Source organism: Zootoca vivipara, chromosome 13, assembly GCF_965207765.1.
Source record: "Zootoca vivipara chromosome 13, rZooViv2.hap1.1, whole genome shotgun sequence".
Lineage (NCBI taxonomy): Eukaryota > Metazoa > Chordata > Lepidosauria > Squamata > Lacertidae > Zootoca > Zootoca vivipara.
In genome coordinates, this window is record NC_142596.1 from 50,816,414 (window position 1) to 50,839,046 (window position 22,633).

At 42.9% G+C, this 22,633-nt stretch overlaps 1 protein-coding gene across 5 annotated transcripts in view; it reads right to left on the reverse strand.

The window, feature by feature from the left end:
- Window positions 1–22,633, reverse strand: part of TTYH3 (tweety family member 3) — an 81,642-nt gene that overhangs the window by 14,781 nt on the left and 44,228 nt on the right. For all 5 annotated transcript variants that reach the window (XM_035130512.3, XM_035130510.3, XM_088656794.1 and 2 more), the window contains exons 4-11: window positions 21,355–21,575; window positions 20,896–20,991; window positions 15,264–15,336; window positions 13,827–13,902; window positions 5,325–5,380; window positions 4,134–4,226; window positions 3,949–4,041; window positions 2,562–2,698 (exon numbers count right to left, since the gene is read on the reverse strand). In XM_035130512.3, coding sequence (XP_034986403.3) covers window positions 2,562–2,698; window positions 3,949–4,041; window positions 4,134–4,226; window positions 5,325–5,380; window positions 13,827–13,902; window positions 15,264–15,336; window positions 20,896–20,991; window positions 21,355–21,575 — 845 coding nt within the window. The remainder of the gene's footprint in view (window positions 1–2,561; window positions 2,699–3,948; window positions 4,042–4,133; window positions 4,227–5,324; window positions 5,381–13,826; window positions 13,903–15,263; window positions 15,337–20,895; window positions 20,992–21,354; window positions 21,576–22,633) is intronic.

Below are 22,633 nucleotides of genomic sequence, written 5' to 3' on the forward strand. Positions count from 1 at the left end.
AGCCAGCCATGGCAAGTTTTGCCAGGTTTTAATGGGTTCATTACTGAGTTATACAGCCAGGCCTTACGTTACAACCGCATCTGTTCCAACTCTACAGACAGAGAATCTCACCTAAGAGATCTACAGCAAACCTTTTTAGAACTAAAATATCCACCTGATGAAGTTAAACAACAGATCAACAGAGCCAGACAGATACCTAGAGAGAACCTGCTGCAAGACAGACCCAAAAAAGAAAATAACAGAACACCACTAGTCATCACATACAGCTCCCAAGCTAAAACAGTACAACGCATCATCAGAGATCTACAGCCTCTCCTGGACAATGACAGCTCCCTTTCTCAAGCTCTGGGAGGAAGACCTTTCATTGCCTACAGACAGCCACCCAATCTTAAACAACTCCTCACCCACAATAATACAACCACCAGACTTAACATGGACACTGGTACCAGAGCCTGCAATAAACCCAGATGCCAACTTTGCTGCCACATACACCCAGACAACACCATTACTGGCCCCAACAACATCCAACATACCATCTCAGGACTATTTAATTGCTCATCTTCTAACATTGTGTATGCCATCAAATGCCAACAGTGCCCTTCAGCTCTCTATATTGGACAAACAGGCCAAACCCTACGCCAAAGGATAAATGGACATAAATCTGACATCAGGAACCAGAAGACAGAAAAACCAGTAGGAGAACACTTCAATCTCCCAGGACATTCTATACAAGATCTCAAAGTAGCTGTCTTACTACAAAAGAATTTCAGAAATAGACTGGAAAGAGAAGTTGCTGAATTGCAACTTATCACCAAGCTCAAAACCATGGAGGGACCTGGTTTGAACAGAGATATCGGATTCTTATCTCATTATACATGATAAGCGATCTTCAGCCATCTCAACCCTTGCTTTTTCATGCAAAACCATTTGCAGTCGTTTGCGGTCATCAACAGCTATCAGTCAGTCAATCACCCATTTCCACCACCCTTCTGAGTGATCCCCCCTCCCCATCCCCACCCCTCCCCACCCCTTCTCTACATAAGTGCCTGGAAACTTCCATTTCACTGTATCTGAAGAAGTGTGCATGCACACGAAAGCTCATACCAAAATAAAAACTTAGTTGGTCTTTAAGGTGCTACTGAAGGAATTTTTTTTATATTACTGAGTTAGAAACCCTTGCCAATCCACTCCAAATCACCCAGAAATCTACCAGTAGATCCCAACTTACCTTCTTTCTATCCCGTTTTTCCTAACCACAGGATTTAATATTTGTGTACCTGATATGATAGACAGGCGAAGTGTTTCTCTCCTATTTGCAGGGGTTTTTGTACAACAATAGGAGGAACTTTTTCAAGACAGCTTTGTAGATATTTAAAGAAGAAATGCACACTCCAAAGCTCACAGAAATAATGAGCAAGTGAGAGAGGACACTTTGAAAACCAACTTTTCTTTTTTTTTGAAAACTATAACCAACCAGGGTGGGGGATGGAGGGACTACATTGTATTCTGAAATAAAAGTCACGAGAAAAAGCCTACGCAACACAGGTCACAAGTGTGTAAGGGGTCCAAAGCAGGCAATGGTTAGAAACTTTTAAGTAACAGACAGAATTGGCATGTGGCTTTTGTATGTAAGAAGGAAGAAGAGGAGGAAGGGCAAAGACTATGGTGCCAGCAAAACTCTGCTTACATAACCAGCAGCTTATCTGTGGGACCCAATAACCTTCTCAGGTTTAAGACGTGCTAGTTGCATCACATTCAAAGAGTGATCAAGGAATCTGGTTTCCAAACAACAGTTAATTGGGTAATTTGAAATGTGTTCCACAAGGTGGCAGTGAACATTTGCTGAACAACAGGAAACATGGCATTTTATGTCTGCTGAACATTTTACGGGTCTATCTTATTAAGTGGTCTTTTTGACATTAAAAACAATCTTAATCACTCCAGGAAGACTTGCCATCCCATGTCAGTCAGTCCTTCCCAAACTGTCATGACATTTCTTTAATGCGTATTTTGCAGCCCACGGACGTCATATCCCCTAACCTTAGCATCTTGAATAGTACTATTGGGTAGTGTGAGGACCTGTGGCTAATAATGTTTGCTTGAGATGACTTAGTAGGTGTATTTTAGTACAAAATCTAAAAGACTGCCATACATAACACTTCCTTCCCTGCTCCATTTGGCCAGTTTCTTCCAGGGTTTCACATTGCCCTGCAGTATACTGCTTGGGTAGTTTGCTTACATCACACAGAGCTGTCAGCTCCTTTTCTTCAGCCTCTGGAATCCCAGCATGTGGATGACACACAACTATTTTTCCTTTTCATCTAATACCAAAGGCGCTGCTGTGGTTTAAATAAATAAATAAATAAATAAATAAATAAATAAATAAATAAATAAATGCATCGTTTTATATATTGTTGCTTTTACAAAACTGAACTTTAAATGTTGTAACTTGCTGTGAGTGGTGCTCTTGTACCAGAAAGAAGAGATATAAATGTTTTTGGAAGCAAAATAAAATAGTCTTGAGTGTGAGGCACCACTCTTCCCCCTGTTTGTGTGCATACCTCTTTTGCTGCCAAGTGTGCGGGACGCTGCACACTATAGAACTGAACATGAGGGCAGTGACGAAGGAGAAGAGAACCAGATAGATAAGCCCTTCCACACCATCATAGCAGAAGCCCGTCAGAGATTGTATGTAATCCTAAAAGGAGAGAAACAGAGGAAACTCTTTCAAGCTCAAGATGGAAGGCAACACTGCCGCCTGGCTTCCCACCTGCACAATTCCTCCATTCAAACATGTGTAGTAACACTGTTTTATTTTGTGAGACTGCCAAGGGAGCTTTTAAAAAAATGGCTCACCTTCTAAAATTGCACTAATAATGCAACAGTATAAATAACAAGAAAAGAAAAAAGAAATTCAAACCCTTTAATTCTTGGGTGTATTGCTACAATACATTAAGCATGTTGTTACTGGTCACAGCAATAATTTATAAGTCTCATCTATTTTTATTTTCCAGGTATCACATGAGGATGCTCCAAAGGAAATCAGAGCTGAAAGAACTTTAACAAGCAGTAGAGGCTCACTTTTCATCCTAATGCTTTCTACAGAGACAAATACATTAAGGTCAACACACAGGTATACACTTGAGAGCTACCATGGCATAGTAGCCAAGAAGCGAAGACAGGAACCAGGAAATCACCAGTTCAAGTCCCACCTCTGCTACAGGCTGAGCTAGATAGTCTTAGGCAAGCTGTTCTCTCTCAGCCTCAAAACTACCCACCTGCATGGTTGTTGTAAGGATTACAGAGCTAACGCATGCAAGGTACCCCTGAACAATACTAAGTATTATTAAAGTTACAAGCACACCAGAAAGAAGAGGAGCTGCACACTTCTCTCTCCGGCTGTTGCTTTTCACAATTAGTCATAGGTAAATATGTACATCAGAATCCAGGTGTGCTGCTGCCCTGCCTTCATGTCCCTTCAGCTTTACACAGAAACTTTATCAAATCATTTCAGTGTAGGGAAGGCCACCAGATTCAGCTCATATGAAAGTATGTGCCGCTCATGGTGTTCAAATGCCCTTGTTGCATGGTGAAGCTCAAGATGAGGCAAGCTGCTTTGGGCTGAATGCAGTGTTCTCTGTCTGCAGGTGCTCTTGCGCCAGTGGGCAAGTGAGTTTTAATGTTGTGCAACAAAGGAATCCTTCTTATGCATTCTTGCACAACAACATCCCACTGGTGCGAAACACATCATGAGCGGAACAAATATACTACTAAGTGACTTTAACTTAGCGCTACATTTGATACAACCTCTAGTTTCCATGCAGAAAATACAATCGGGGCCCACCTGGTTTTCCTTTCACAGTACACCATATCTCAGCTTTCCACACCACAGTTCTATAGCTACAAGCACCAAGTGATTTACTGTGTTTCCTGCCCATTGGGACTCACCAAATGCAGACTCCGGCAGTCCACCAGGGCAGTCAGGTGCTGCAGGTTGCTTTCAGTGGTATTCAGAACTCCCTGGATTTGACTGATGTGCTCCTAAAAGCAAAGATGTTAGACAGGAATTGGAATGCAAAGCCTGGCATTTTCTTTACTGGGTTTGTGGAAAGGAATCATTCATCGAGCTTTACCTTGGAAGCGGGGTATTCTTTGATGGCAGACTTCATCAGCTCCAGCACATCATCCTGCATTTCTACCAGGACCTTGTGGCTTCCTGACAGCTTCTGCTCAACACAAACATCGTACCTCAGTCATCAGGGCCAGGGCAAGTCTGCATGCATGCAATGACTAGACCTCGATTTGACAAGCTACCCTAAATTATTGAAGCACTGTCTAGAAGAGTAACCACCAGCACCCTACAAAGGATAGCCATAGAGTGTCACACTATGAATCAGAAGCCGGCAGGATGGGGGTGGAAGGTCCCAGCTTCAAATCCCCCCTCAGGCATAAGGCTTACAAAGCGACTTTGTCAGCCTAACCTGCCTCACAAGTTTTCTGAGAAAGCAAAGGCAAAGGCTTTTTGTGAAAACAAGACTCCGAAACAAAAAAAGTCAGTCTGTATTGTGGAATTTTGTGCTTCTTTCCAGGTCTGCAGGTTTTCTATGTACGTGTATACATTGGAAAGTGGGTGGCAAAATTCAGAGTTGGTGTTCCATGTTTGTAAAGAAAACACACTCCAATTAGCAAACTACAGGCACACCAAAGTTTTCATTACATAAACACACCCTGTGGTTTGCTTGTTTTCCTTGTATTATGATTTATTTTTAATAATATGTGGAGGAGACGCAAATTTCGAAGTCTAAATTGTTTTCAACCGTTGTGCCAGGGAGATTAGTTTTATGTATCAGGCCTTTGGGCTTTTGCTGCAATACCCTGCGTGATTGCTACTCAGATAATTTACTAGAGAGCCTGACCTCCTGAGAGAAGACTGGGTGACCAACCAGGTTGCTGTCCCCATAGGGATCATTTTTTGTTTCTGTGCCTGGAAGGTGACCTGAATTTGAAGACATGGGTCAGTTTCCATCACAGATAGCTGTTTTCACATTAATTAAGAGCCCCTCCTTGCTGCTCCCCTAATCAAATATTGGCAAGCGTTTCCTGGCATTTGCTTTGAGACCAGATGAGATCATAGTGAGACATGGTGAACGGCCAATCCTCCTGCCCACTGTTCTCACTACATTCGTTTGGGCTCTCCTTTTTAGCAGCAGATGAAAAATACTCTGACGTTTCTGAGAAGCTAGCCTGGAGACTTGCTGTTAAGACTCCCGGTCATGTCAAAGTACAGCTTAGAGAAAGAGAAGTGTGTGGGCTGAGGAACTCACCTGCTGAAACGGATTTAGGGAGCCAGCATTGCAGACAAGATAATAGTTCAGAGTATCTGTCAAAAGGGAAGACAAAAGAAGGGATAGCAATCAAGGCTTCATATCTGGCTCTGGTTACAGCTTGCTATTCCTGTAATACCTGAATATTTTGTTCTGGACAACCTGCCAAACAGGTATGCCCTAGAAAAATTGCCAGAGGGATGGGAGGATTTGGCATGAAATGAAGCTCAATGAATCTTCAAAAACGAATATTCTCAAATGTGATGGTATTTTAAAAATAGTGCCACCACACAAAATTTCTCTCTTGCAGGTCACATCGGTGGCACCATATTAAAAAGAGACAGGGTTATTAAAAAAATTTCAACTAATCACATGACTTTTCTGGAGAAGGTGTTCAAAAGTATCACACCACTAAGACCTGACAGTCTTCCTCTAACCTCTGCATCAAACATAATGCATGATGCTCTCCCTCCTACTCCTCATGGAGTGTAAAAAGGCTTTTAAAAAGTATGTATCTATGAAAAGCACTAAACAAATATTTGAACAGATAAAAATGCTGGTATTGGGGTGGGGGGACAAAACAGGTAGGCTGACTGAAGAACTGGATGGGGGGAAGAAAAGAGTCAGGAACAAAGTGGAGGGGGGCAGAGTTCAACCTGCACCACTCTCTCTCTCCTCTCTCTCGCACTTGCACACACACACACACACACACACACACACACAATGTAAGAAAGCAGACTTTCTTTTATTCTCAGGTGTATAAGAGACTGAAGAAAAATAGATTACTTGAGCATGAGTTAACTTGAGCTGGCCAGTCATTTCTTGCATGCAGCAGGACTGGCATTCCCCACTGTGTAAAGGACAGTGTGCCAACGGCAATAAACACAACTGCCAATCTGATAAAAGGAAGCCCAACAAAGAGCTGCTTCTTGGGCACCAGCTTCAGATAATTTTTCTGAGAAGGCAAGAGGTACATTAAGGCAGTGTTTCCCAACCTTGTGCCTCCAGATGTTTGGGGACTACAACTCCCATCATCCCTAGCTAGCAAGACCAGTGGTCAGGAATGATGGGAATTGTAGTCCAAAAACAGCTGGAGGCACAAGGTTGGGAAAGACTGCATTAAGGCACCAAACTGTGGTATAACATCCAGAAGAGGACCTACGTCAGGTTGATACAATACAGAATAAAGTCCTTTTTAAAACATGAGAAGGGCCGTCACACTACTTTCTCACCCAATTGCATATACAAGCACTACTACTACTAGGCTTCTACATCATTCCTAAATACTGTCACCGAAAAGATAAGGAAAACGAGCTCATACAACATTTCACAGCCTGGCTTTTAATCCGTTCTTACTACAACTGCAGTGGGAGTGAGTTACGCACAACCAACCATTTTCTCCCAAAACATTCTGCCCTGTCAGAGCCACTCTGAACCTGTTTTAATGGGATTTCCATTTCTCACCCTTAGTCTCAGTTTCCATGCCTCCTTCATAAGGCACCGTCACGGACAACAGCCACAAGCAAACAAATAAAAAGTAAGGAAGCCATGAGAAAACCTCTGGGACTTTTATTTTGATCTACACACCCTGCAGGTGGTGAAAAGGAGGTGGGGGAAAGCAGTTGTTCTAATTGACCATGGTTTCGTAGGAGAAGAAAAAGAAACAGCCAGAAAAGGGAGCAGCAGCCAGTGAACAGAGCTGGCCAGACTTCCTCCTTGTTTCACTGCACTCACCATTAATATTGAACACGCTGTTTGCAGAAACCAGTGCACACGCTGGAGACAGCTTCATATGGGGCCGTCTGCCTGCTAACCAGGGAACCTGACAGCTGTTATTTATAATTCATTAACCCGCTTTGGGGCTGCTTCCAGCTGCTGCACCTTCTCTCACCCACTGAATTTCTCTTTGGGAGGACTTGCGCTTGCAGCTTAGCTGAGCCAATCCAATGGTAATCAGCAGAAACTGGGAAAGTAGCAGGACTCCTACGTGTATTCCCCAAAAGGGGTTTTGCCATGAATGACTAGGAATGAACAACTATCCATCAGACTACTAAGGATTTGACCCAAAGAAAAAAACCTGTTATCCAGGTCTCTATTCATGAGCAGGCCTTTCCATACTAGCACTGTGTCCAAAACTATTCCTCATGGCAATGCACTCTCATGTATGCATCAAGCCACAAGGGGAAACAGCAAATAATTCCAGTGAACCTGAACACCCCTAGATTCGACTGATTTTAAATGTGTGATCTCCTTGGGTATGTCAATTCAAACCTCTGCTGTTAAAGAAGAAGTCATTTATTTACAGATTGCCCTTCATCCTACAGGATCCCAGGGCTGCGAACACACAAGACAAAACAATGCAACAATTAATTAAAAATGTAATTGAAACATCACACTAGGCTAATAAAACAGTTCAGCAGGAGCATAGCCATGCCCACTTACAAGCCTCCAACAAAGGTTGTGTGAACAGATGTGTTTTAAGCTGTCATCACAAACCATCAGTGCCAAGGGCACCCTTTATCTCCAGAGCAGGGGATGTTCCACAAATTGAAGGGCTGCAGCCTATGATAACTGATTCATCATTCCATGGTTATGGGAATGCTGCTCCAGGCAAGAAACCACAGGACTGACTTTAGGGCACAGACCAGACATTCTTTCAAAATGCCACAAGCTGGATTGATGCACACAACACACCCCTTGGATGAGCTCACAGCCAGACATGGGTGGGGAGTGCTGCAGAGAAGCATGCAGGCTTAGGTAGTCTAGACCTGCCTCAGGTGACTATTGAACACATCAATGAAATAAAGACACAGCATTGGATTAGTAATATGAAGGAGTAGCAGTGATCATCAGATTTGAGAAGCAGGTGCACTCTATTCCTGGAGCATTCGTATACTGTAGCTTGAATTACCGGTATATTGTCACAGGCCAGACTCTTAGGTATGCCCATAATAGCTTGCTATACTCTCCATTCAGTGCTTGAGCACCAAAGCAGAAACATGGGAAGTGGGTCATAGGAAGTACCTCACAGAATCCATGCCACACAAGCCATGTAGCCCATATTGATCCTGTATATTGCCACATATGATGTGGACATGCAGGGATGCACACCCATCTAAAACGGTGCAGATGTGTCTCTACTGCACACAGACAACTCTGGATGACTTCAGGACACTAGTGTGCTTGCCTGCACCTCAATGATCCAAAGAGAGTGACAATTCTGGTGAGAAGGAGTGAAAAGTCTCTGTCTAATAACAGTTTCATCTGAGAGGGGCATATCACACATCATCAGCAAAGTGGCTGCTCTTAGGTGAGCCCGGAGAAATCAATAATTCAGTGCAACTACTCAATGCATGAAGAAGTTGTGCTGTGCATGCGTCCGACTCGTCTATTGGGTGGGGGGATGCCACACTGACAGTTCTGGAAATTGAAATCCTGTTCGCAGAACGTGCATAGCATAAGTGGATGGGAGAACAGGCTGCCCTGTCAGCATCCCTCAAACACCACCTAGAAATCCCCCACTCCCACAATAATTCAGTCTATGCTGTCTATCTGGTATTGGGTTCAACATCCAGGGAGACCGGAAAGGTGTTGTGGAGAAAGGGTTATTTTACTTTAAGAGATTGTTATAATTGAGTGCAAATCTTGATTGAAAGGGGATGGGGAAAGATTCAACAGCATTCCCATGATGGGACCCAGGAAGCTTACGCTTATTTTATTTATGTCACAGAATTTGTACACCATTTGACTGTAAAGCACCTCCAAGCGGTTTGCAAAAATATAGAACACTATGGAGACAAATCCACAACCATACTTTAAAATATACAGAAGTTTAAATGTTGGTGTTCACACAGCACAAGAAGAGGTCCAAACACCAAAAAGAGGTCTGCTTGTGCCTTGCCCCTGTCAAAACTTGTTTGCTGCCAAGGGAAGATGGTAATTTGGAGTAGAGAATCAGCAGAGGGAAGAGGTTTTTAACCCTTTCCCCACTTGCTGCTTCTCCGCTCCAGATCACTAGGGAGTGGAGTGTCCTGAAGTAAAGGAATGATGGGGGGTGGGGGTGTAAACTAACCATGCACTTCCCCACTTCAAATCAAACCCTTGCAAAATGCATGTTCTCCTTTAGAAGAAGTATATTGGTTTTTCCGGCTCAGAGGAGATTATGACAATACATGTATGAAGACCAATGGTGATGAGCTCAGAGACCTTGACAACTACCGTACTAATTAAGGGAAAGCGTCCCCACGCTCTCTAATTACTTCCCTCCTCCGCCCATCATAGACCTGTTAGAAATGAGAGACTTTTCAACCCAGATACAGGGCGTCTGATGCAGCATCATTCCAGTCAGTTATCCAGACACAAACATCTTATTGTACATCACCTCTGAACTTTACTGAATCACTTGGTAATAAAACACAATCAGCTGGAAGGACTGGGGCTGGCAAATGGCCTCCTGCCTTGAAAACAAACATATTGGCTGCACTGGGGTTCCCCTAGCAATGCAAGATGATTATCCCATCAGCATCCAACTCTATTGGCTTTATCATACTTAATGAATACTAGATGAGCTGATCATATAATAATCTAGCCTTCCTGCACACCAAATTGCTTAATTTCCCTCTGCTCCATTCCCCCCCCTCCCCACACCATGTGGAAAAACAAAACAAAAAGAATCTCATCTCATCTCTAAACTGTGAGTGGAGAAGATGATACACTTAATCAGATTATCTTCTGTGCCATTTATTCTGCTTAGATTTGAAACATCCCAGCATAAATTGGATATATTTAAAAGCATTTCAATTTCTGCTATTCATTGTTGTTGTTTTCCAACAGAGAGAAAAATGCCACACTATCCTACAATTAAATGCAACTATGGATATAAGGATCATGCATCATACAGAAGATCACATCTATCATTCTGGCTGGGATGCTATCAAAACAAGCAATTTATATCCCTGATTAGGAAAAGCAAGCTTGATTTTAATTTCAAATTTTCTCCAGTCACGTTACTTATGGAAAATTCCCCTATCAAAAGCTCTCCAGCTCAAGGATCTCTTCTGTAGTTGCCTTAGCTACTCCTGGGTCTTGGCAAAGGGGAAACCCATCTGGCCCCATCAATCCACCAAAGTAGGACCAGTTTGCTTCCCCATACCTGGCAGAAAAAACCAACACACTGAGCTCCAAATGGTAGTTACTTGGGATTGCAGAACTGAAGGGAAGCATTTCTCTGACCTCTGTCCCAAGAAGTACATCATGACAAGGGGTAGATCAACGTTTCCTCATCTGTTGGTTGGCTGAAGGAGCAGCTTCTGCCACCCTTGCTTTCCTCTTCCCTCCCCATTCCTTTTTCCTTTTGTGTTATGTCTAGCAGACTGTGAAACTACAGTATATAGACAATTCTGAAGTTGCAGATCTAGAGCACAAAGTGCCTTCTCTTCTGGAATGCATCTATTTTATGGAATCAGAAAAGCTTCCAGGGCAAAAACAAGCAAGAAAAAACTGTTACCCATGTAACATTTGCTTTAACTCTATGGACATTTACCATCTCTTTCTGGGAATATATCGGGGACTAGCAGCTGAATGGTACACTGAAGTTGCAGGGGGGTTAAAAAAAATAAACAAGAAATACATGAGGAACACCCAGCTGACTTCCCCATTAGTCAAGTGGGGGATATATGTGGATGGAGTGGCTGCAAGGGAACCTGTGGGCAGCCCGCCGTTGGGGAAGAGATACTGCTTGGCCTATCCCAAAATAGCTCTTCCAGAAAAACTAGTCACTGGCCAAAATTTGATATTTGCCCAAAATGCTTTGCAGTGGTTCTGCAACGGCTGAGCTTCCTCCTTGTGCACTTCTAGTCACCTAAGCCTTAGTATGTGGCTTGGCACTCCTGTCTTGAGTAGATTCTGGGGACACTGTTAGGGAGGCCCCTTTCCACAGCACCCCTACTCTCTTGCTTGCAGCACAGAGTTATTTGGTGGTGGTGCGGAGATAGTCCTTGCCTTTTGGAGCATGGACTGAATGCTTCCCCCCCCCATCTTCCATGTCTAAAGACATGGCTATATCATGTTTATTTTTAAAGATGGGTTAATAAAACCAGGAGTTGTTTATGCATTGTAAAAAAACAAGTATTTGTTGGCGGGGATAGAGGATAATCTTAAATCAACAGTTACTAACAAATGTTGTTTCCTTGTACACAGTAAGATATCAATGCAGATATACAGTTGTTTAAAAATAAATAAATAGGAAGCTAACCCACATTGCTGACAGAACTATCCCTGTCATGAAGGAAGTCTGCAAAGCCCCATTAGAATCCTGCACAAGCACCACAGCTGTCACCTGCTCACCCAAGGAGCAGTTCAGCCATCTATTCTGCCTCCCCCTTTCCCGCCTCGACTGCTATTGAAGCACCGTTTTGTCAAATGGAGCGTTACCTACCGAGACCCAAATTGAAGGCATCATTCATCTGCTACCTTTCTCAGTCTAGATCAGGTGAAGCAAAGCCCAAGAGAGCACATTACTCAGCTAAGGTGTTCAATTACCCCTTTGTCACAGATGTGTCAAGAACCTCTGCTACTAAGCCTAACAAATTAGTACAGAGAGCTCAGGCTTCCCAGGGCTAAACACAGCTGAATGCTGAGTTTATACAAAGACCCTGAGGCAGGAAACCCTCGATTTCAGCATTTGTGAACATGCATGCAGCTTACTGGGGGAAGGGTACAGAGATGCCCGTATTTCTCTACTCTATCCCCAATTTCTTTGAATTTGTAGAGCAGAAGAACAGAAATAATCACTGATTCAAATTTAAACCAATTTTAAATCAGTGGTGTCTCCTGCAAAAGAGGGTTTGTCTATAAATAAATGCCTCTTGATTCTTAAAACACATAATAGAGGCTTTTATTTTATTTTTGTTAAGAATGAAAAACAATGTTATATGCCTTCAAGCTACAAATTGTATTTAGAAATAAGAACATATTCATTGTTTTATTTCTTTAGTTATAAGCAGTGTTAGAAACGCAGATATATAAGCTAGGCGCCAAATGGCTCATTATACTGTCCAAGGTGTGTGAAAACCTTCAAGATCCAATGATCTCCAGGCAGGCACCAGAATATGTCAGGCACCATCCTGATGCCCAGGCATCTTCACTTGGTTGCAAGTGGCTGATAAGCAGGTGTTAAATGTGCCTGGTACCTGGCTAATTTCGAATACTGGTTATAAACAAGGATTTTTACACTAGAAATCATGGTGGACTGATGGTGCAAAAACTGTTAGCATACTGGAAATGATAGCGGCTGAAACAAATGTATTCATTCTTGGATTGTAACAAAACATTCATTTTCTACATCAGAGGGAGAACTGGACAGTTTATTGTAGAATATCTATCACCTGCTAGTTGACAAAGCTCTTGCAAAAAGGTGGATCTTGGATAATCCAGCGAGGCAGCCAGGTTAATCTGTCTATTTATTTTAAGAATCATGCAAGTCATATTTAATCTGTGTTAACTGTTAAGAGACCCTGAGCACACAGTTTTGTGTTGTAGATTTAAACACACACACTGGGTCCACTGGGATTCTTTCGTCGTTTAATGTTTTACTGCTGCTGCACTTGAATCTGAATTTCCAAAAAATGTCGATACAGTCCCATACTACATTTTTAAGGAAACATTATATTTCTCTCTATCTTAATGTTCCAGCCTATTTAACTGCCCTGTCTGGCATGACAGGGGACCACATGCTTTTAAATTGAGATGCTCACTAGTTCTGGCTTTTATTTTGCTTTCAAAAGAGATCTCATATTCCCAGAACTACAAAAAGCCAAGATCAATCCACAGAAACATGAATCACAGTTTTGACACATGAATGGGTTTCCCGTTGTTTACATAACCATCATACAAAACCCACTTGCATCTGTTTGTGTGGAGTCACCAACACGGTATAAGCAGTGGCTACTTTGAATTATACTTCCACCAACTGGGCTTCTTTCCTCATAATACAGAACTCATTTAAGCAATTGCAGGTTTTTTAAGGATAGTGGTCAAGGCTGAAATACAATCCCTCAGTCAACCAGATTCTCACACAGATATCCACACACTCGCCCATAAAAACAAAACCTTGCATATCCCCCTTGGTCACATACTGTTTTATTGGGAGAACTAGGACTTGGGGGTATAGATGCTACAATGCCCATATCAGAGGACCTTCTTTGAAGCTGCCAACTGTCATTGTCTTGCTGTTCCGCTGCACTGGAAGCCAAGACACCCGGGTCATGCCATGGCGTATTCAATGGAGACAAAAGGGTCAGAGGAGGGGGAAAGGCCAAGGGGGAATACAGTACCCTGACACCACAGCTTATGCCAGGCCTCGGTTTACTGAGATGAACCAAGGTTCTGGTGACATGGGCCATCCTCACACCACCTACCCTCTTCAACCTAACCCTCCATTTCTTGCCTTTCTACAAAACACAAAATGCAGTCACTTATCACAGCTGCTCTAAGAACCCTTACCTGTACTTAGCACCGCATAATCCTCTACCACTCTGGAGATGTAGGCATCAGGGTTAACGCAGAAGTCACTGGAACCCTAAAGAGGAACAAAGATGACACAAGTAGTAAGAAACACAGGGGGGGAAATAATAGCCACGCAGAGCACAAAAACAATTTACCCCCTGCCCCGATATTACTATTCCCAATTTGATCTTCAAACGTATCTTTGAAATCATGATTTTATAAAAGCATCCAGTTCTAAGAATGTATGGCACTCCTGCAGAAGATCTACAAGTTCAGGATGTCAGATTTCTATCCAACCATCTGGATATGATGAAAGATGCACACCTCATCTCATCTACCTGCTTTCCACCCACCCCCCCAAAATCTCTCTAAATGTAGAAGATAGCAGATCTAGGGGGGAATCGGCCAGTTTTTGATGTTCAGGAAGGAGTTTTTGTGGTCAAGCATTCAAATATGGAAACTCCCCACCATCAGCACTAACACAAACTTTAAGCAGTCCAGTCCAGGAAAAACATTGCCACTTGATTCTGCTGAAAATATAAAATCCCTCCCATTTTAGAAGGGGGGCTCTGTTTCTCCAAAAGCTTTTTGTCAAGAAATGATACATATCAACAGCTCCTTGAAGTGTAGAAAAATAAGGCTTCCAGTAATTTTTAAAAATACAAAGCATCCCTAACCCAAGGTACCACTCTAAAGGCAAAAAAGTTTCATTGTCTCTGCACAGGAACAGTGTGTAAACCACATTCCCACATAAATGCTACTAGAAGCTGCAGCCTTGATTCACCATGGGTGCAGCGCTTGGAGCTAAAGTAGCCAACATGATGGTGCCAGGCTACACCTTCCACCATCCCTGATAGAGTGGCTGGGGAAACCCAGCCAGATGGGCAGGGTATAAATAATAAATTATTATTATTATTATTATTATTATTATTATTATTATTATTATTATTATTATTATACTTATCCCTAGGCCTGAAGGAGTGCCTGGCATGCTCTGGTCCATGGAGTCATGAAGAGTTGGACATGACTAAACGACTAAACAACAACAGGCCTGAAGGAATCCCATTATTCCTGCATCCCCACATACAGGCAGAGGGTAGAGGAGAATTTGAGATATCTCCCATTCTCCCTACTCTGAATGGCTTGTGCTGCCTTGGTAGGTGAGGAGGGGGCAGGGAAGAGGCATGGGCCTACTGGGCCTTAATTCTTTTGATTGTTAATTGTTCTACCCAATTTTAATATTGTGATTTTACACTGCAGTCATTGTAGTGATAAAAATAATAATACACATAGGTGCTGCTCCTGTGGTACAAGTGGACTGCAACCTTGGATTTTTTTTTAATCTAGCAGTAAATATGTCAATGGAGAGACTGGTTCACCTGTCTGCTTAAAATGCAGTGCAAGGTGTGTGAGTTTTGTATCATAGGCACTTACCACAGCAACAGCTAACTCCAGACCCAGGGACCCCCAGCTCACAATCAGGGCAAGCACGCCTAGAAGACACACTCTGCAGGAGAAGGAAAAACAGGCTCAGTTTGGCAGACACCTTGGCTCCGTTCTAATATCTTAATCTTAAGTGTAACTTCTAATTTAGAGTTCAAAACAATAAGGAGGAGGAAAAGTTGCCAAACAATTTACATTTCTTAACTGGAAATCTGAAGGAGTAGCTGCTTCGATAAGCATCCTGACCTCTTTGTTGTGGAATAACAGCACTATATAAATAATTATTTACAGGAAACCACAAAACAGGTCACTTATGAACATAACAGTTACTTTGCAGGCAACATGAGCAACGACTACAGTTCATTTTTTGCCCTATGCCCTTCATATTTGGAATCAGTGAACTTTCTTCTTTCCTTCCACACCTGAAATACACAAGACCAAATGCTTCTGGCTCACAACTTTGATGGGGATTTGAGGATTGAATGAGCAGGACAAATAGTTTTAATAGTTGTCCTGAAGATTGGCTGTGAGGAGACACTGCCCAAAGGGTCTGGGACTGCAGTCTAAAAGTGGGAACAGCAAACATACATAACGTTGTGCAAGGAACACTGTGTGGTCCAGCTACTGGCCTGGAGCTGTATTTTTCTCTCTCACACACACACCAACTTTTAAGAGTGCCCATAAGAAGCCATCGGCCTGACCATTAAACACCAAGCACCACAGTAGATAAAACACTGAAGTGTGGGAGACATCTCATCTTCTCGCACATTTTTCTTCTTCTTTGCAAGTGAAACTGTTGGCAATTTTTAAAAATACAGTTCATATCTTTTGTAATTCTGTAGGGCAGGAAAAATGTTTTCTGTTGTTATGTGACTATTTATATCCTGCTTTTTTGCCTAAAGACTCTCAATTAACAATGTAATAAAATCAGGTTGTGTGACCAAGCAGGCACTCAGTCTCTTGGTAAGCAGCCCTGATCCATGACCATCCCGCCATTTTGAGTTGCAAATGCTACAAGGATGATTCTTAAGAGTAGCACAAGCAGGATCTGAGTAGCATAAACCAATTCTGCACACTCAGGATGGCAGTAGATTTGTATTTCTATTCCAATCTCACTGGCAAAAAAACCCCTGAAACTAGAGGACATTTCAAAAATAGCTTTGATTGCAGTTTATTTCTAAACTGGCCAGAGAGCTTTGTTGTACAAACAAACAAACACTGCATTCAGGGGGACAGTCAAAAAGGGAAAGAGTGTCCTCTGACACTCTTACATTAGTTCTTTGGATTTCATAGAATCATAGAGTTGGAAGAGATCACAAGGGCCATCCAGTCCAACCCCCTGCCAAGCAGGAAACACCATCAAAGCAATCTTGACATATGGCTGTCAAGCCTCTGCTTAAAGACCTCCAAAGAAGGAGGCTCCACCACACTTCTTGGCAGCAAATTCCACTGTCGAACAGCTCTTACTGTCAGGAAGTTCTTCCTAATGTTTAGGTGGAATCTTCTTTCTTGTAGTTTGAATCCATTGCTCCGTGTCCGCTTCTCTGGAGCAGCAGAAAACAACCTTTCTCCCTCCACCATATGACATCCTTTTATATATTTGAACATTTCAGCCCTTATCACTGCTGAAAATCCTTAGAACCGGCATCCAATTGTTAAGTCCAGGTCTCTGAAATTCTTGAATATTGCCAGTAAAACACACCAGAAGATACTACAGTGGTGCCTCACTAGATGAATGCCCTGTAAGACGAATTTTCCGCTATACGAACAGGTTTTGCGATCGGAGGTTGCCTCGCAAGACGATGAGTTTTTTTATGGCCACCGCTTCGTCTTGCGAAGTGTGGCCATAAAAACCTCCGATTGCAAAACCTAAAGGGGCATTCGTCTAGCAAAGGGGAACGAGTTGCAGCACAGGAAGAAGGCAAAGGAAGACCAGCTGAAAAGCGCTGACAGCTGTCACCACCTCTCAGCTGATCTTCCTTTGCCATCTTCCGGCGCTGCAGTTCGTTCCCCTTTGTGTTCCGCTGGTCTTTGCCGGTGAGGGGCAACCGGCAGAGACCAGTGGAACACAAAGGGCTGTAGCGCGGGAAGAAGGGGGGGGAGAAGTGGAGGAACTGCTTGGGGTCTGGCCTGACGACAGCGGCAAGAAGGGGAGGACCCCTTCTTGCCGCTATCGCCACCAGACCCCAGCCAAAGGCAGTTAGCAGCGGAGGTTTTTCGCCGCTTGCGTTCCCCCAAGGGGGAGGCAAACGACGAAAAAACCCCACTGCAGACGGCATGGGGCGTCTCCGAAGTTGCGTCCAGTGTCTGGGGAGGTAGGCGCTGCGGGGGGCTTTTTGCCATTTGCCTTCCCCGAGCCAAGGGGGAGGCAAACTGCAAAAAACCCCGGGCGCAGCGCCACACTTCGGCTCTGGCACTGGCTTGGCAGCGGTGGGGGAAAGGCGCAGGATCGTTCCTTCCTCTTTCCCCCACCCCTCCCGACAGAGCCGGATCCGACGAAGCTTCTGAAGCTTCGTCCGATCCGGCTCTGTCGTTGGCAGCAGCGGCGCTTGCTCTCTTGGCTCGGGGAAGCGCCTGCCTGCCTTCCCCGAGCCAAGAGAGCAAGCGCCGTCGCCGCCACCAGTTCCCCCGGAGCCCATAGGAACGCATTAATTTACTTTTAATGCATTCCTATGGGAAACGGTGCCTCGTTATACGAAATTTTCGTAGGACGAATTGAGTCCTGGAACGAATTAATTTCGTCTAGCGAGGCACCACTGTGTGTTAATAACAGTCTTTTGAACACTAAAACACAGGTTTTCATTATTGTGTATACATGACAATAAGCAAATCCTGTTATTAAAATGTAGGCACTCCTTTATGCATATCTAGCTACTTTGGAAAACTACACCCAAACATCACAAAACCCACTGCACAAATAGAAAACAAAAGCCACAACAGAAATAAAGAGATGGGACAATTAATCAAGATGATGATGATGACTTGGGTTTTGGCATCCCATTGAGTCACGACTGTGATATCTGAATTGATAAGCAATGGTTTGCAAACAGCTTGCAAACCATGGTTTGAAGGGGGTTTAAAGTCATAGCTTGTATGAGCTATGGTCTGATGTGATGATGACTGTATGGACAAACTGTGGATGTTTATTTATTAGATACATTTATTACACTTTCTTCACCAGCATGTTGCGTCATTACAAATCAGTAAAACACAATACAAAAATAATGAATCACTAAAACAGCTTATTCTTTTTTTCATTTGCTTTTATGTTTTATACTGCATTATTAAGGCTGTATTTTTGTTTTAATGGATATTGTTTTTCTATTTTACATTTTGTATACTACTTAAAATGCTTTTAAATTAACAAACAAGCAGTAGTTACTGCCTTTGCTCTGCCTCCATAGGCTGCTGTACCATGGATACAGGAGTGAACTCTTGTCGGGGACTGCTGAGAGAACAGAAACCAAAACATGTAAGAAGCTCTAAACTACGATTTGCATTCTAGTAATTTTGGAAGCTCAAACCATAAATTATGGTTACCATACACCACCAGTGCTTTTTCCCCTTAAAAAATGTTTAGGGGTACTCTCATTTCCCTACTCATATTGAAATACTACCCCTCATTAGATTGTTTAGGGGTATGCAGACCCCTGTGTCCGTTCCCCCGTCCCCCCGGAAAAAGAACTGCCATACACCATGACTTAAAAGCTGCTTTTGGTATGATGTCTGAACTGGACCAAAACATACATACACTGGGTTTAAATTCTTCACAGGGTACATTGTTATACGGTATTGATGATACAGCCAAGGGACTATCACCTGGTCTCAAGAACTTCCTTTCTGGGTAAGATGACAGAGGGGCATGGAGGAACAACTGCAGATATTCATGGATGACACTGCGTCCATGCCAGTATGGGGTCGGGCCTGAGTTTGGGTCTGAATTGTCACCATGATGGATGACCTTTGTAGAGAGGAGGACAGGGGGGGTGGGTGCTCCTTCTGCTCAATTTCTCAGCAGTTTCAAAATCCCCACCTCTTGCACACACAAATTACCGTGTTTCCCCAAAAGAAAACACTGTCTTATATTTATTTTTCCTCAAGAAGACACACTATGGCTTATTTTCAGGGGATGTCTTATTTTTATTACGTAAGGGGTAGCTGACCTTGTTGTTGGGGCTGCCTGCACCTCTCTGGTCACCTCCAAGCCTCCTTCCCACTGGAGGGGCCACCCTCCAGCTGCTGCCCGTCTTCTTTACCACTCCGTGCCAGTACGCTGCATAGCCAGGGCTGTCTTAAGGGGGCTGGAGCTGTTGCCGGGAGGCGCTGCGTCCAGCCTCCCCTCTTCCTTGGTGCCCTCCAGAACTGCGCCTATCACTATGTCTTATTTTCAGGGTACGGCTTATATTGCGCAAATGCTTAGAAATCCTGCTATGGCTTATTTTATGGGTATGTCTTATTTTGGGGGGGAACACGGTATGACCTTGATCTGCCATATGTATTTGCAGCCTGATCCTATGTATAGTTACTCTGAAATCTTGACCCACTGATTTCATGAGCAGATACTCCCAGATCACAGAGGAAAAGTTTGTATTTAGATCAACTGAATTATGTGGTACCACCGAAGCACCAACTGTGTAAAAGAGGTGTGCAAATCCTTGAAAATGTTAAGCTCTAGCCACATCTTGTGACTTCTCAAGTCATAATGAAAACCATCACGTGTTATTGTATGGTTTTAACTTGTCAAAACAAGGGCTTTAATTTACACAGCTTGATCTTTTTTGTGCAATACACTTTCACAAGCAATAAGGAAGCTACAGATATGCAATCCTTCTGACTCCATCAACTGTGTGGATAAGTAAGTTTCTCCTGAACCACAGAATGGTAGCTGGTGTTTTGCATTTTGTTTAAGCACCTCAACGCCTTCTTTTATCACTTTTACCCTTTTCTTTCCAAAAAACACATTCTTCATGGTAAGCATTCCCCGTCCTGCCCGCAAAATGCCTGGATTTAAAGCCTCTGTAATGTGAGGTCCATCTCTAAATTAAAGACACAAGTTCAACTTCTGAGTGCATAAAGATACACTGCAAATGACCAATATGCAGGTGAACAGTGCACTTGAAGAGCATCATCATCTTAACTATATTAAAAGGTCTATTGCAATAAGCACATCCCCACTGGTAAGATCAAAGCACACCATAGGGACTAGGCAGCTTTTTAAGATGTGGCATTTCCAACCCATACATGCATGGGTCTAATTCTGCACCACAAGGAGATATCTTCAACCAGAGATGCAGTACTGCATTCACCTTTCTTATCCATGGAGGGTACACCAGAGACCATTAGAATTACATTCACTTTGAAGAACATTTTCTCATCTTTCCAAGTTCAAAGATGGACACAAGCAACTGCGCAACTGTTACATGAATGCACTTTCTTGTTAATGCTTCCCAGAAAAAGCCACGGCCCTGTCAGAAAAAAAACCTCCAAACGACCTTTTTGAATGCAGCATCGCTCACTGAGTAAACACTACTTAATAGTGTATGGAAGTCTTGAAGGGCACAGAACTGAAGATTAAAACAAACTCATTTTAATACCTTCAAATACTGTTTCCACATCAACCTACCCCACAAGAATGGCCTTTGAGTTTCTAATTAGTCCAAATAGCACCAGCAAACATATTAGGACATGGAACATGAGTAAGCCCAGGTATCCCAGCCACCTGTAGCAAAACGAAAACACAGATTAAAAACAACACAGGAGACAATTAAAATGTGCAACAGTGAAAAGCAAGTCTGGGACAAGCAATGCAATCTTCTGATTCCCACACCCACTACAGAGATTGAGCAATGAATGCTACAAAGCTCATTTGCTTTGGCTTGGAGTGACATGCCATTGCATCATTATCATCACATCAATATCAAGGCAATAAATGCTCAAAAACCTTTCTATTTAAAAGAGTGGGGATCCTAGCACTTCAAACTACAGAAAGATAGCATAGGAAGCTGAAGCTTGAACACTCAGCTTGAACAAGCACCAAAACAGCATAAAAACACACACATGTAAGAGTACACAGCCTGCTTACCTGTACCAGTCATACAGATCAATACGACCTGCCAGCAATTCTAGAGAGATGTCATCATTCTTCCAGAAAGGAATCTCTGTTGTCTGCCTCACAAGTTCATCCAAGAGTCCTTGGAGCTTTTGAACCACATGCAGGTAATCTGTCTGTTTAGCAAACATTACCTCCAGGAACCCCAAGTTGGGCTCTGCTGTTTTGTTCAGAGCAACTGCAATGTTTTGCACCTGTGGATAAAGAAAGACAGACATGAGTTCTCCACATCAGCACAGGCACACACATGAAAGTAAAGGGCTAGCAAGTTGGTCAGCTTCAAGTAAGAAGCTCTAAAGCAGCTTATCTATCATATCCAAAAACTAGCAATGCAGCTAATTGCAATGATATTGATTTGCCCCATTAACACTCTCACACAAATCTGACAATGCATGCAGAAATACATACTAATAATCTCTTCGGGACAGGACAGACAGGAATAGATGCTTTGTCTAATAGAATTTCACCAAGCATCCAGACTTTGCTGCTATGTGGCAAGGATAACCCCCTACCACAATCTTCTCAAGCAAAATTTGGGCAAATTCAGCCTGTCTCTTCTACAGGGAGCGTACTTTATTGCTCAGTGGTTGAGGGCTGCTCCAGTGAAAAGAGAGAACATTCCCTTTTCTTTGTGGGCTCAACTCCATCATACCATAATAGACTATTGCTCACTTGAAGACAAAGCAGGCCATGTGGTATCACTTTTGTGTGACTGCCTCACATGTTGCACTGAGAAATTATTTGGGATTATTTGTCCCATGAGGACAACTTCCTACTTGCTCTACAATGAAAACAGGTGCTAGATGTGCCATTTGCAGTATCTCCACTTCTAGACTTTGTGAAACAGGAATCCTTCCACTTTACAATCTGCAATTTACCCTGCAAAAAAGAGGGCTAGCCCTGTTTTTAAGGGTTTAACCTAAGCATCTTCATGTAAGGAATCTCAGATAACTAAGATTAGAAAAGGCCCAGGATTGCTGCTACCAGAGTATTGGGCTAACTGGATTATTGGTATGGCTCCCTAAGAGGCAGTTCTTTATATTCTCATTATCAAGCAGTACAGGTGTAAATTAACATTGTGGTTTTGCTGTTTTTTGTGTGTATTGTCGCTGCTCAGGAGGGCTGGGGGAAGCATTAACATGCAGCAGCTTGAACCAGGCATAATCGTGATGGAACATTACTTTATTTAACAGATTTGACTTGCTTGGATATTTTTAGAACAAGGAATGAAAAGAAATAGAACTGCATTTCC